This window comes from Bombina bombina, chromosome 2, assembly GCF_027579735.1.
Source record: "Bombina bombina isolate aBomBom1 chromosome 2, aBomBom1.pri, whole genome shotgun sequence".
NCBI lineage: Eukaryota > Metazoa > Chordata > Amphibia > Anura > Bombinatoridae > Bombina > Bombina bombina.
Genome location: NC_069500.1, coordinates 399,097,290 through 399,112,792, shown reverse-complemented (window position 1 = coordinate 399,112,792; position 15,503 = coordinate 399,097,290). Strand labels below are relative to the sequence as shown.

The 15,503-nt window shown below is 38.3% G+C and overlaps 1 protein-coding gene across 1 annotated transcript in view; it reads right to left on the bottom strand.

Annotated features, from left to right (window-relative positions):
• The window catches only part of LOC128648916 (E1A-binding protein p400), a 684,550-nt gene that overhangs the window by 376,396 nt on the left and 292,651 nt on the right, over positions 1-15,503 (bottom strand). The window contains exon 23 of the mRNA XM_053701874.1: positions 7,252-7,416. Within this exon, the coding sequence (XP_053557849.1) occupies positions 7,252-7,416 (165 nt within the window). The remainder of the gene's footprint in view (positions 1-7,251; positions 7,417-15,503) is intronic.

The following is a 15,503-nucleotide window of genomic DNA, read 5'->3' as shown; positions in this document are numbered from 1 at the left end:
TTGGATAGAGTAGCATGTATATCCACAAGTTTCAGGCACACACAAAAAAAGCAATAGATTAAGTGGATTCCTAAGGGGTCAGTCACAGTACATAAAGGTCATAGACATGGACTGAGGAATATTACAGGAATATGATGGAATGGGCCAACAACAGCTCTAAACCCATGCAAATCTGCCCACTCCTAAGCTCCATGACATACTCTGGAAACCTAGATGTACGTATAATGCCAGCATAATCATTATGAATCGTATACTTAAGTGTGTTAATATTATTTTTCCTTTTAGTCACTTAATACTGCTCATGTCATAACAATTGACATCAAAACCAAGAAAAAATTTAGTTTTTAGTGGATTATATTCTTAAAAAAAGAAAACAAAAAATAAATAAAAAAAACATTAAGTGAATGTATTTGCTGACACATGAACTGAGCAAGAACATTTTCAGATGGGCTTGGATGTCCATTAAGGCTTTGCAACTATCCAAAAAGGGGCTCAATGTTTTCAAAAGGTTGGATCTGTTAAAGACACAATCGGGTAGATTACGAGTTTTGCGTTATGAGGGGTGCGGTGCTAACTTGCACGTTATTCTCACCGCTCACTTCCCTGCAGTGCTGGTATTACAGGTTTTTACAAACCCGGCGTTAACAGGCAAGAAGTGAGCGTACAGCAAAATTGAGCTCCACACTGCACTCCAATACCAGCGCTGCTTAAGTGAGCGGTGAGCTGGTTATACGTGCTCGTGCACGATTTCCCCATAGACATTAATGGGGAGAGCCGGCTGAGAAAAAGAAAAAAACTCCTGCAAAAAAGCAGTGTAAAGCTCAGAAACGCAGCTCCATTGATTCCTTTGCGGAAACACATTTTATGTTTACACCTAACACCCTAACATGAACCCCGAGTCTAAACACCCCTAATCTTACACTTATTAACCCCTAATCTGCCGCCCTCGACATCGCCGATACCTACATTATACTTATTAACCCCTAACCTGCCGCTCGTTCCGGACATCGCCGCCACCTACATTATACTTATGAACCCCTAATCTGCTGCCCCCAACATCGCCGACACCTACATTATATTTATTAACCCCTAATCTCCCGCCCCCAATGTCGCCGCAACCTACCTACACTTATTAACCCCTAATCTGCCGCCCCCAATATCGCCGCCACTATATTAAATTTATTAACCCCTAAATCTAAGTCTAACCCTAACACCCCCTAACTTAAATATAATTTAAATAAATATAAATAAAATTACTATCATTAACTAAATTATTCCTATTTAAAACTAAATACTTACCTGTAAAATAAACCCTAACCTAGCTACAATATAACTAATAGCTACATTGTAGCCAGCTTAGGGTTTATTTTTATTTTACAGGCAAGTTTGTATTTATTTTAACTAGGTAGAATAGTTACTAAATAGTTATTAACTATTTAATAACTACCTAGCTAAAATAAATACAAATTGACCTGTAAAATAAAACCTAACCTAAGTTACACTAACACCTAACACTACACTACAATTAAATACATTCCCTACATTAAATAAATTAAATTAAATTAGCTAAATCACAAAAAAAAAAACACTTAATTACAGAAAATAAAAAACAAATTACAAGATCTTTAAACTAATTACACCTAATCAAATAGCCCTATCAAAATAAAAAAAGCCCCCCCAAAATAAAAAAAAACCCTAGCCTAAACTAAACTATCAATAGCCCTTAAAAGGGCCTTTTGCGGGGCATTGCCCCAAAGAAATCAGCTCTTTTACCTGAAAAAAAAAATACACACAACCCCCCCAACGGTAAAACCCACCACCCACACAACCAACCCCCCAAATAAAAGCCTAACTAAAAAAAACTAAGTTCCCCATTGCCCTGAAAAGGACATTTGGATGGGCATTGCCCTTAAAAGGGCATTTAGCTCTATTGCTGCCCAAAGCCCTAACCTAAAAAATAAACCCTTAAAAAATCCTAACACTAACCCCCGAAGATTCACTTACCGGGAGAAGTCTTCATCCAAGCGGCAAGATGTCCTCAACGAAGCCGGCAGAAGTGGTCCTCCAGATGGGCAGAAGTCTTCATTCAGACGGCATCTTCTATCTTCATCCTTCCGACGCGGAGCAGCTCCATCTTCAAGACATCCGGCGCGGAGCATCCTCTTCAATCGACGTCTTCTTCGGAATGAATATCTCTTTAAGTGACATCATCCAAGATGGTGTCCCTTAGATTCCGATTGGCTGATAGAATTCTATCAGCTAATCGGAATTAAGGTAGAAAAAATCCTATTGGCTGATGCAATCAGCCAATAGGATTGAACTTCAATCCTATTGGCTGATCCAATCAGCCAATAGGATTGAGCATCCTCTTCAATCGATGTCTTCTTCGGAATGAATATCTCTTTAAGTGACGTCATCCAAGATGGCATCCCTTAGATTCCGATTGGCTGATAGAATTCTATCAGCCAATCGGAATTAAGGTAGAAAAAATCCTATTGGCTGATGCAATCAGCCAATAGGATTGAGCTGGCATTCTATTGGCTGTTCCAATCAGCCAATAGAATGCCAGCTCAATCCTATTGGCTGATTGCATCAGCCAATATGATTTTTTCTACCTTAATTCCGATTGGCTGATAGAATTCTATCAGCCAATCGGAATCTAAGGGACGCCATCTTGGACGACGTCACTTAAAGAGATATTCATTCCGAAGAAGACATCGATTGAAGACGATGCTCCGCGCCGGATGTCTTGAAGATGGAGCCGCTCTGCGTTGGAAGGATGAAGATAGAAGATGCCGTCTGGATGAAGTCTTCTGCCCATCTGGAGGACCACTTCTGCCCATCTGGAGGACCACTTCTGCCGGCTTCGTTGAGGACATCTTGCCGCTTGGATGAAGACTTCTCCCAGTAAGTGAATCTTCGGGGTTTAGTGTTAGGATTTTATAAGGGTGTATTGGGTGGGTTTTATTTTTAGGTTAGGGCTTTGGGCAGCAATAGAGCTAAATGCCCTTTTAAGGGCAATGCCCAACCAAATGCCCTTTTCAGGGCAATGGGGAGCTTAGGTTCTTTTAGTTAGGCTTTTATTTTGGGGGTTGGTTGTGTGGGTGGTGGGTTTTACTGTTGGAGGGGTTGTTTGAATTTTTTTTACAGGTAAAAGAGCTGATTTATTTGGGGCAATGCCCTGCAAAAGGCCCTTTTAAGGGCTATTGATAGTTTAGTTTAGGCTTGGGGTTTTTTATTTTGGGGGGGGTTATTTTGATAGGGCTTTTAGATTAGGTGTAATTAGTTTAAAGATCTTGTAATTTGTTTTTTATTTTCTGTAATTTAGTGTTTGTTTTTGTGATTTAGCTAATTTAATTTATTTAATTGTATTTAATGTAGGGAATTTATTTAATTGTAGTGTAGTGTTAGGTGTTAGTATAACTTAGGTTAGGTTTTATTTTACAGGTCAATTTGTATTTATTTTAGCTAGGTAGTTAGTAAATAGTTAATAACTATTTAGTAACTATTCTACCTAGTTAAAATAAATACAAACTTGCCTGTAAAATAAAAATAAACCCTAAGTTGGATACAATGTAACTATTAGTTATATTGCTTAGGGTTTATTTTACAGGTAAGTATTTAGTTTTTTATAGGAATAATTTAGTTAATGATAGTAATTTTATTTATATTTATTTAAATTATATTTAAGTTAGGGGGTGTTAGGGTTAGACTTAGGGGTTAATAAATTTAGAATAGTGGCGGCGACGTTAGGGACAGCAGATTAGGGGTTAATAAATGTAGGTAGGTGGCGGCGATGTCGGGGGCAGCAGATTAGGGGTTAATAAATACACGCCTAGATTTAGAGTTTTGTTGGTAAAGACCCGGGTAGCTAACGCTGCTTTTTTTCCAGCGCACCCTTAAGACAACGCTGGTATTTAGAGTTGTCTGAGTGGCTGCGTTAGGCTCAGAAAAGGGAGTGTTGAGCATAATATACATTCCCTTCAACTCTCAATACCAGCGTTGCCTACGGTAGTGGTGAGCTGGAAAAACGTGCTCGTGCATGATATCCCCATAGGATACAATGGGGGTGAGCTGGCTGGAAAAAAACCTAACACCTGCAAAAAAGCAGCGTTCAGCTCCTAGCGCAGCCCCATTGTTTCCTATCTCTAAGTCTGCACCTAACACCCTAACATGAACCCCGAGTCTAAACACCCCTAACCTTAAACTTATTAAACCCTAATCTGCCGCCCCTGCTATCGCTGACACCTGCATTATATTATTAACCCCTAATCTGCCGCTCCGGACACCGCCGCAACCTACATTATCCCTATGAACCCCTAATCTGCTGCCCCTGACATCGCCGACACCTATATTATATTTATTACCCCCTAATCTGCCCCCCCACGTCGCTGCTACCTTACCTACACTTATTAACCCCTAATCTGCCGACCGGACCTCGCCGCCACTATAATAAATGTATTAACCCCTAAACCGCCGCACTCCCGCCTCGCAAACACTATATTACATTTTATTAACCCCTAATCTGCCCCCCCCCTAACATCGCCGCCACCTACCTACAATTATTAACCCCTAATCTCCCGCCCACAACGTCGCCGCTACTATAATAAAGTTATTAACCCCTAAACCTAAATCTAACCCTAACACCCCCCTAAATTAAATATAATTTAAATTAAACAAAATAATATTCCTATAATTTAAAAAATTATTCCTATTTAAAACTAAATACTTACCTAATAGTTACATTGTAGCTATTTTAGGATTTATATTTATTTTACAGGCAACTTTGTATTTATTTTAACTAGGTACAATAGCTATTAAATAGTTAATAACTATTTAATAGCTACCTAGTTAAAATAATTACAAAATTACCTGTAAAATAAATCCTAACCTAAGTTACAAATACACCTAATACTACACTATCATTAAATTAATTAAATAAATTACCTACAATTAGCTATAAACTAAAATACAATTAAATAAACTAATCTATAATACAAAAAAAACCCACTAAATTACAAAAAATAAAAAATATTACAAGAAGTTTAAACTAATTACACCTAATCTAAGCCCCCTAATAAAATAAAAAAGCCCCCCAAAATAAAAAAATGCCCTACCCTATTCTAAATTACAAAAGTAATCAGCTCTTTTACCAGCCCTTAAAAGGGCTTTTTGCGGGGCATTGCCCCAAAGTTAACAGCTCTTTTACCTGTAAAAAAAAATACAACCCCCCCCCAACATTAAAACCCACCACCCACATACCCCTACTCTAACCCACCCAAACCCCCCTTAAAAAAACCTAACGCTAACCCCCTGAAGATCTCCCTACCTTGAGTCGTCTTCACCCAACCGGGCCGAAATCTTCATCCAAGGTGCGCAAAGAAGGTCCTTCATCCGGTAGAAGTCTTCATCCAGGCGGCGTCTTCAATCTTCATCCATCCGGAGCGGAGCGGAGCCATCTTCAAAGGAGCCGACGCAGAGCCATGCTCTTCAACCGACGACTGAACGACAAATGAAGGTTCCTTTAAGGGACGTCATCCAAGATGGCGTCCCTTCAATTCCGATTGGCTGATAGGATTCTATCCGCCAATCAGAATTAAGGTAAGAAAAAAATGATTGGCTGATTCAATCAGCCAATCAGATTGAAACAGCCAATAGAATGCGAGCTCAATACGACTGGCTGATTGGATCAGTCAATTGGATTGAACTTTAATCTGATTGGCTGATTGGATCAGCCAATCAAATTTTTTCCTACCTTAATTCCAATTGGCTGATAGAATCCTATCAGCCAATCGGAATTGAAGGGACACCATCTTGGATGACGTCCCTTAAAGGAACCTTCATTCATCGTTCAGTCGTCGGTTGAAGAGGATGGCTCCGCGTCGGCTCCTTTGAAGATGGCTCCGCTCCGGATGGATGAAGATTGAAGACGCCGCCTGGATGAAGACTTCTACCGGATGAAGGACCTTCTCTGCGCACCTTGGATGAAGATTTCTGCCCGGTTGGGTGAAGACAACTCAAGGTAGGGAGATCTTCAGGGGGTTAGCGTTAGTTTTTTTTAAGGGGGGTTTGGGTGGGTTAGAGTAGGGGTATGTGGGTGGTGGGTTTTAATGTTGGGGGGGTTGTATTTTTTTTTTAAAGGTACAAGAGCTGATTACTTTGGGGCAATGCCCCGCAAAAAGCCCTTTTAAGGGCTGGTAAAAGAGCTGATTACTTTTGTAATTTAGAATAGGGTAGGGCATTTTTTTATTTTGGGGGGCTTTTTATTTTATTAGGGGGCTTAGATTAGGTGTAATTAGTTTAAACTTCTTGTAATATTTTTTTATTTTTTGTAATTTAGTGTTTTGTTTTTTTTGTATTATAGATTAGTTTATTTAATTGTATTTTAGTTTAGCTAATTGTAGGTAATTAATTTAATTAATTTAATGATAGTGTAGTGTTAGGTGTATTTGTAACTTAGGTTAGGATTTATTTTACAGGTAATTTTGTAATTATTTTAACTAGGTAGCTATTAAATAATTATTAATTCTTTAATAGCTATTGTACCTAGTTAAAATAAATACAAAGTTGCCTGTAAAATAAATATAAATCCTAAAATAGCTACAATGTAACTATTAGTTATATTGTAGCTATATTAGGGTTTATTTTATGGGTAAGTATTTAGTTTTAAATAGGAATAATTTTTTAAATTATAGGAATATTATTTCGTTTAATTTAAATTATATTTAATTTAGGGGGGTGTTAGGGTTAGGGTTAGAGTTAGGGGTTAATAACTTATTATGTAGCGGTGACGTTGCGGGCGGGAGATTAGGGGTTAATAATTGTAGGTAGGTGGCGGCGATGTTGGGGGGGTAGATTAGGGGTTAATAAGTGTAGGTAAGTAGCGGCGACATTGGGGGGGGGGGCAGATTAGGGGGTAATAAATATAATATATAGCGTTAGGGCCTGTTGACGCTGCTTTTTTACCTTACCGCAAAACTCGTAATCTTGGCGAATGTTTTTTTGGTGAATTGGAACTGGGGATTTATATATCTAAAATAATGACTGTAATGGCTGGAAATTGTAAAACTGCTTATTATACCAAAAGCCTGTCCAATAAGATGCCTGGCAAGACTGGAATCCAGGACATTATATGTTACAATGATAGATTAAACATAAAGTATAATAATATTCTCTATACCATATAAACAGTTCATTTGCATTGTTATACCCCTTCATTAAAGTAACACACTTGCTGCTAGACAAGTTTACCTTGCAGCTGTAGAGGCTGGCCTGCAGTGAGCTGACGCAGCTGGCTTTGAGACAAGGTGAATGTGTTCCCTTGGAACTGCAATGTGACTGGGGTCTTTGGTTGAGCTATTCTGCCTTGAGCTCCACCAGCAGCGGCCAGCTGAGCAATTTTAACCACCTCTGCACCTGGAAAAATCAGGGTAATCAGATTACACACAGTTTCCCTAAAACAGCTATATGATTTGATTAGTAGACCAGTGCTGATGAGATATCCATGCAAAATAAGAACTCAAGCAAATTGTAAGAGATCTTCATTATGGACAAATTGTTAGAATACTTCATTTAAGAGTCTTCAGATTCAAATCTAATGCTCAAAGGAAAATAAACAAAGAGTTGAGTTTTGTTAATGGGTTCCCCGTTCACCATTATTTTTATAGAAAGCACAAATATAAAAGTCTGGTTATTCGTCTTGATTTTTCGTAGTAGTTGTATTACAGTTTGCTAAACCAATCCCTTTAGTAGCCCAATAAATACATTATTTATAGTTAAAGTTCAGGGCTTCCTGTACAATTTTTCTGAGGAACATTTATATAGGTTTATTAAATGTTCTCATTAACTACAAGCTATTATTGATAAACACTGAAAAGATTGATATTTTCCTTTAATAGCATTTAAATGAGATCATTCATGATTTCAGCGGAAAGTAATAAGATCTGTAATAAAAGAAAATGAATCACTGCACAGACCTGGTTTTCTCTAGTCTGTGTTAGTTTAGAATGTTTGACATCACTGACAAATAAGCATACACAGCAGCCTAAACAATTTTTTTTTTTTTGGTATTGTATTTTTATTGAGGTTTCAAACTTGATAAAGAACAACAAGGTTATATTCCAGTTATATACATATACAATTGTCAAAACATAGACAGTATTATCAGTATCATTAGACATTTGGGTCCATTTAATAATTTACTGACCTACACACACGTAGGAATCAGAATATAAAACCTAAACAATCAGTGGCTTACCTCTTATTTTAAATAGAGTTGAAACAAATTCCCACATCAAAAGACGGCCACTCTTGGACCAACAACAAAGACAGTACAGTTATTAGGGAATAGTAACATCAAAATCAAAAGGGTGGGGGAAATATATGTGAAGAAGCATATGCGATAGAATCTTACGCCTAGATTTAGAGTTCTGCGTTAGCCGTCAAAAGCAGCGTTAAGGGGTCCTAACGCTGCTTTTGGCCGCCCGCTGGTATTTAGAGTCAGGCAGGAAAGGGTCTAACGCTCACTTTCAAGCCGCGACTTTTCCATACCGCAGATCCCCTTACGCCAATTGTGTATCCTATCTTTTCAATGGGACCTTCCTAACCCCGGTATTTAGAGTCTTGGCTGAAGTGAGCAGTAGACCCTCTACCGACAAGACTCCAGCCGCAAAAAAAAAAGTCAGTAGTTAAGAGCTTTATGGGCTAATGCCGGTTTATAAAGCTCTTAACTACTGTGCTCTAAAGTACACTAACACCCATAAACTACCTATGTACCCCTAAACCGAGGTCCCCCCACATAGCTGCCACTATAAGAAATATTTTTAACTCCTAATCTACCGACCGCACACCGCCGCTTTTTTTTTGCAGGTGTTAGGTTTTTTTTCATCCCAAACTGCCCCATTGTTTCCTATGGGGGAATCGTGCACGAGCACGTTTCGCCAGCTTACCGCTACCGTAAGCAACGCTGGTATTGAGAGTTGAAGTGGCGGTAAATTAGGCTCAACGCACCCTTTTTGGAGCCTAACGCAGCCCTTCAGACAACTCTAAATACCAGCGTTGTCTTAAGGGTGCGTTTGGAAAAAAAGCTGCGTTAGCTACGCTGGTCTTTACCGACAAAACTCTAAATCTAGGCGTTTGTTTGTTAATATTAGTATCTGAACTATTTCCCACGTAGAAACCTTGTATAGTAAAAATATAGAACATTAGGGAGTGGTAATATTATAGTCAAAGGGTGAAAAAATACTCATGAAATAAAAATATTTTTTTATATTTGTAACCAATATTAATTTAAAAGAACTTTAAATGAAAATATGCCACTATGTCGCAATATTAAAGTTTTATAATGATCTGGGGGAGTAGTTCTAAGGTTACATTTAACGTCTGTTCACGAAGTGAACTCAGGTGTATTGGGGGGGAGGGGGAGGGGTATGATATACTAAATTGCAAGTAATTAGCCTCTACTGGAATCAAGTATAATAGGGTCAAAATTAGCTGAAAGGTATGCTTAGTGGACCGTATATTGGTGGCAGATCATATATAAATGTATAGTACATCTAAATGAAATTAGTATAAGGGTTAGTCTATCTAAACATAAAGTGACGAATAGCAGCTAACAGAGTGATGTGAACTCAAGTTTTCAAAAGTAGTTAGTTAGGCCCAATACCCTGCGGCATAAGGCTTATAGTTCCAGTATCCTATTAGCTGAAACACGTGGCCACCATAAGTAGACGATTACCAACCAATAACTTCATCTCTTCTGTCATCCTAAACTTCGCAATCCTCCCCTAACCACAGCTTATAGCAAAATGACAAAACTGTCTAAAGGCTTTAGGAAAAGATTTTTTCCAATATTTCTAATATAGTTGGATGGACTACATACCTGTCCATTGTAATATTAAACACAGCCCCCTCGCGGTGCATAGAAAAATATTGGGCTAGCTAAATATACGGTTCAACCCACTAGAACTCCCGGAGCTAAGGTCTGAAACAGAAGCAATATCAAGTGCTCATCTCGAAACAAGGAAACAAATATTAACAAGTAATTATAATATATGTCTTAGCTAGTACATATGTAAGTATATAGGTAGATTTTAAAGAGTGGAACACTATATGAGAGGGCCGAATACAAAAAAACATTTTTTATGCATAATAAATCTTATGCAGTATCAAGCTATATGATAACTAGCATATATTAGCTGTAAATTACTTAGTAGGTTGTATCTACTCAAAGGAAAGGTGACATTGCGTCTACAATGTTCCAACATCCAGGAAATTTCTAGTATACTGGTAATGGCTGAAGCAATGTAACCTAGGGCTGGGTTACTGGCAACAAACAGTTTATAGTCCTAGAACAGTAAAGGGCAATAACTAAAAAAGAGTAGCTGTAGTAGTAACATGTAGGGCTGATTATATAGCCTTCCCATCTGTAACATATGGATAGCAGGAATTAAATTCTAATAGAGTAAAGTGTTAGATATAGCATTATTATACAAAGAATAATATATTGAACCAGCAGGTGGAGTTAGCGTTGGTCAGTTTGTTTATACCATTTCACATAATTGTATAAATAAGTGTTTAACAGTAGTAGAAAATATTAGTGCAGAGAATCACCAACCACCTACTAGTAGTGTATAATCACCAAAACTGAAGTAGACCATGCTTTATGCGTATAGAATTCTAGAATAAGGCTTAGGATCAACATTATATAATAGCAGTCCGCCCATGCAAACAGGTGGAGTCTGGTATTCGTTATCCCTTACATCAAGTTAGTTATACTGAACCAACAAAGTATTTAATATATAGGCCTATATGAAAAGTTTTCACACCATCTAGTGGCCTTGTACGTATTAGCTGTCGCAGGGACATAGTAGGATAGTAGACGAAATATGTTACCTATGAGCGACCATGTATTTAATCCTACAGCTCTGCCACCATGCCATAAAAGGAGTCAGAAGTGTCCTATCATAGTAATGTAGATCAGGAGCAGTCAGGAAACCTTATACTATAGATAGTATATCATATAATCAGTGGTCGTGTTGTCCTCTAAAACATCAATAACAGCTTTGACCTCCCTCTAGTAGTGAAAGTTGAAATTTGTATGAGAACTCAAAATAATTAACTACAGGGCCCCGCACCGTATTTTTTAAATGTCACATGGAGGGAGAAAAACTATATTAAAACACTATCTAAACTGAACTGAATCAAGCAGCAATTGTACTGTTTTGAAACATAAAGTAAATGATCTACATTTCGTACAGACAAAAACAAATAATTGTTATATATCAACAAAGTTTTAAAGCTATGCAAAACACAAGAAGTTTGTTACTTAAAGATAGCAAGGTAGACACAGTCTAAATGTCTCTCATTATGGGCAAAAAAAAACAAAAAACTAAGTAGAATAAACTAGTGAGCGTCACGGAGGACCTCAACAAATCTAATTTGGGTGTAAAAATAAGAGTCAGTTCGGAACTGTACTACAGAATTCAGTGGCAACCGAACTCCTGCCATTTGTATGTTTAAATGAGCGATCCCACCTATATCAGCGTTAAACTGAAAATGTACAGCAAATTAGCTATCTGGGGTACAGGGAGTCCTTGATCAGTCAATCGAGTGAGAATAGCCAGTGCCCCAAATCAAGTTGATCTACTCTCCATACCTGATGAATGGGGCGAGGTTGGGTTGTAGTATACTACCCTATTCCGGTTTTGAGAACGGTTTTAACATCAGCGGTCCAAATTGTAAGCTGGTCTCCTCGGCTGATGCCCCATATCAAGTGCAGAGCGTTATTATAGTACGAGGCTGAGATCCCCAAGACAGTAGCTCCGTTTCATGCAAAATATCACTAGGAAGCAGCTTCAAGGTGAGTAAAATTGTGATCTGGGTTGCAGCAGGGTCCAGGGCTATCTCGCTGTCGCGAGTTGTAAAGTGTATACGTGGGAATCCCTCAGGAACAATTGGAGAGTCCTGCTGTAAGTCTCCCTGTAAGTTATACCTCAATGGGAGCAGCCCGCCGCCGTTGCAATCAGATGGCCGTGATCCTCCAGGACCATGAGGTACGTTGAACATCTGGTGTTTTACAGTCTGTGAACCTAGCGCAACTATCTGTGGGTGTCTCTCCGCAGAATAGAACAGATTCTCTTGCTGGAGTATAGGATTAACGACAGTCTCCGCTAACACTGTGTCTGCATCGATTCGGCCTCTTTGTGCTTGTGTAGTCCAAGCCGATGGCTTGTAGCTGGATGTAAGTTCTTTTAGTTCACTGAGAAGTTGTTACTCCAGGTGCTGTAGAGAGGTCTCAAGAATTCTTAGAACTTGTTTTTCCCAGTCTGCTCTGGTCTCCATTTTGTTTTGCTTTTTCTACCATAGAGAACCGGACAAATTTTGTCGTCCAAAAAAGCTCAACTATCTCTCCTCAGCCATCTATGTATAGAGTAAGATCTTTAGCTTGAGCGTTGAGGGTTGCACATATCTCTATCTCCGTGTCTGAGCTTCCATTAGCTGCATTTGCAATCTGTAGCCGCATAGCCGTCTCACGGAGTCTGGTTTAAAAGTAGGTTTTAGATAAAAATTAACCTTAGCGCTGGAAATATAACTCAAAGCTGCAGTGTGTAATTAAGGATTCCCTCACTCCTTACTATCAAAGTACTATAAAGAGTTAACTACACTGACTGCAGTAAACTGCAACCAGGTAATTGAACACTGCTGCGCTATCGCAATGGATTGCTAAATGAGTGCAGCAACCAAAACTAGAGGAGTACTATAGGAGAGAGATTATCTCTAAAAAGGATAATTTTAATAAACTCTTCTGATCAAAAATTAAAATATCACATTAAAATATCACACATTAAAATGTACAACTACAATCTTACAAATGCAATGCATAAATGAACATATAAAATAAACATAAACATATGTGTTAAAAGCAAAAGAGATGTCAAGTAAAAATACTACAAATAATGGCAACCCTATATCAAAATCATATAACAAAATAGTGACCCTATATTCAAATAGTGATATACACCAATAAAATACATAGACTGCATATACTAATATTACTTAATATCAATACAAAATCCTAAATATATTGGTGATGGGCAAATGTACCTATTATAGACGAATAATTTTAATTTGTTTTAATTCGTCTATAATAGGTACATTTGCCCATCACCAATATATTTAGGATTTTGTATTGATATTAAGTAATATTAGTATATGCAGTCTATGGCCTAGATTTAGAGTTTGGCGTTAGCCGTGAAAACCAGCGTTAGAGGCTCCTAACGCTGGTTTTAGGCTACCTCCGGTATTTGGAGTCACTCAAAAAAGGGTCTAACGCTCAATTTTCAGCCGCGACTTTTCCATACCCCAGATCCCCTTACGTAAATTGCGTATCCTATCTTTTCAATGGGATTTTTCTAACTCCGGTATTTAGAGTCGTGTCTGAAGTGAGCGTTAGAAATCTAACGACAAAACTCCAGCCGCAGGAAAAAAGTCAGTAGTTAAGAGCTTTCTGGGCTAACGTCGGTTTATAAAGCTCTTAACTACTGTACTCTAAAGTACACTAACACCCATAAACTACCTATGTACCCCTAAACCGAGGTCCCCCCACATCGCCGCCACTCGATTAAATTTTTGTAACCCCTAATCTGCCGACCGCCACCTACGTTATACTTATGTACCCCTAATCTGCTGCCCCTAACACCGCCGACCCCTATATTATATTTATTAACCCCTAACCTGCCCCCCACAACGTCGCAGCCAGCTACCTACAATAATTAACCCCTAATCTGCCGACCGCAAAGAGACGCCACCTACATTATAGCTATGTACCCCTAATCTGCTGCCCCTAACACCGCCGACCCCATTATTATATTTATTAACCCCTAATCTGCCCCCCACAACGTCGCCTCCACCTGCCTACACTTATTAACCCCTAATCTGCCGAGCGGACCGCACCGCTATCATAATAAAGTTATTAACCCATAATCCGCCTCACTAACCCTATAATAAATAGTATTAACCCCTAATCTGCCCTCCCTTCATCGCCGACACCTAACTTCAAACATTAACCCCTAATCTGCCGACTGGAGCTCACCGCTATTCTAATAAATGTATTAACCCCTAAAGCTAAGTCTAACCCTAACACTAACACCCCCCTAACTTAAATATAATTTAAATCTAACAAAATAAATTAACTCTTATTAAATAAATTATTCCTATTTAAAGCTAAATACTTACCTGTAAAATAAACACTAATATAGCTACAATATAAATTATAATTATATTATAGCTATTTTAGGATTAATATTTATTTTACAGGTAACTTTGTATTTATTTTAACCAGGTATAATAGCTATTAAATAGTTAAGAAATATTTAATAGCTAAAATAGTTAAATTAATTACAAATTTACCTGTAAAATAAATCCTAACCTAAGTTACAATTAAACCTAACACTATACTATCATTAAATTAATTAAATAAAATACCTACAATTACCTACAATTAAACCTAACACTACACTATCAATACATTAATTAAATACAATACCTACAAATAACTACAATGAAATAAACTAACTAAAGTACAAAAAATAAAAAAGAACTAAGTTACAAAAAATAATAAAATATTTACAAACATAAGAAAAATCTTACAACAATTTTAAACTAATTACACCTACTCTAAGCCCCCTAATAAAATAACAAAGCCCCCCAAAATAAAAAAATGCCCTACCCTATTCTAGATTACTAAAGTTCAAAGCTCTTTTACCTTACCAGCCCTGAACAGGGCCCTTTGCGGGGCATGCCCCAAGAAGTTCAGCTCTTTTGCCTGTAAAAAAAAACATACAATACCCCCCCCAACATTACAACCCACCACCCACATACCCCTAATCTAACCCAAACCCCCCTTAAATAAACCTAACACTAAGCCCCTGAAGATCTCCCTACCTTGTCTTCACCTCACCGGGTTCAGCGATCGGTCCAGAAGAGGGTCCGAAGTCTTGATCCAAGCGGAGCAAGAAGAGGTCCTCCATCCGGTAGAAGTCTTCATCCAAGCGGGGCAGAAGAGGTCTTCCATCCGATTGAAGTCTTCATCCAAGCGGGATCTTCTATAGTCATCCATCCGGAGCGGAGCGGCAGCATCCTGAAGACCTCCGACGCGGAACATCCATCCTGGCCGACGACTGAACAACGGTTCCTTTAAATGACGTCATCCAAGATGGCGTCCCTCGAATTCAGATTGGCTGATAGGATTCTATCAGCCAATAGGAATTAAGGTAGGAATATTCTGATTGGCTGATGGAATCAGCCAATCAGAATCAAGTTCAATCCGATTGGCTGATCCAATCAGCCAATCGGATTGAACTTGATTCTGATTGGCTGATTCCATCAGCCAATCAGAATATTCCTACCTTAATTCCGATTGGCTGATAGAATCCTATCAGCCAATCGGAATTCGAGGGACGCCATCTTGGATGACGTCATTTAAAGGAACCGTCATTCGTCGT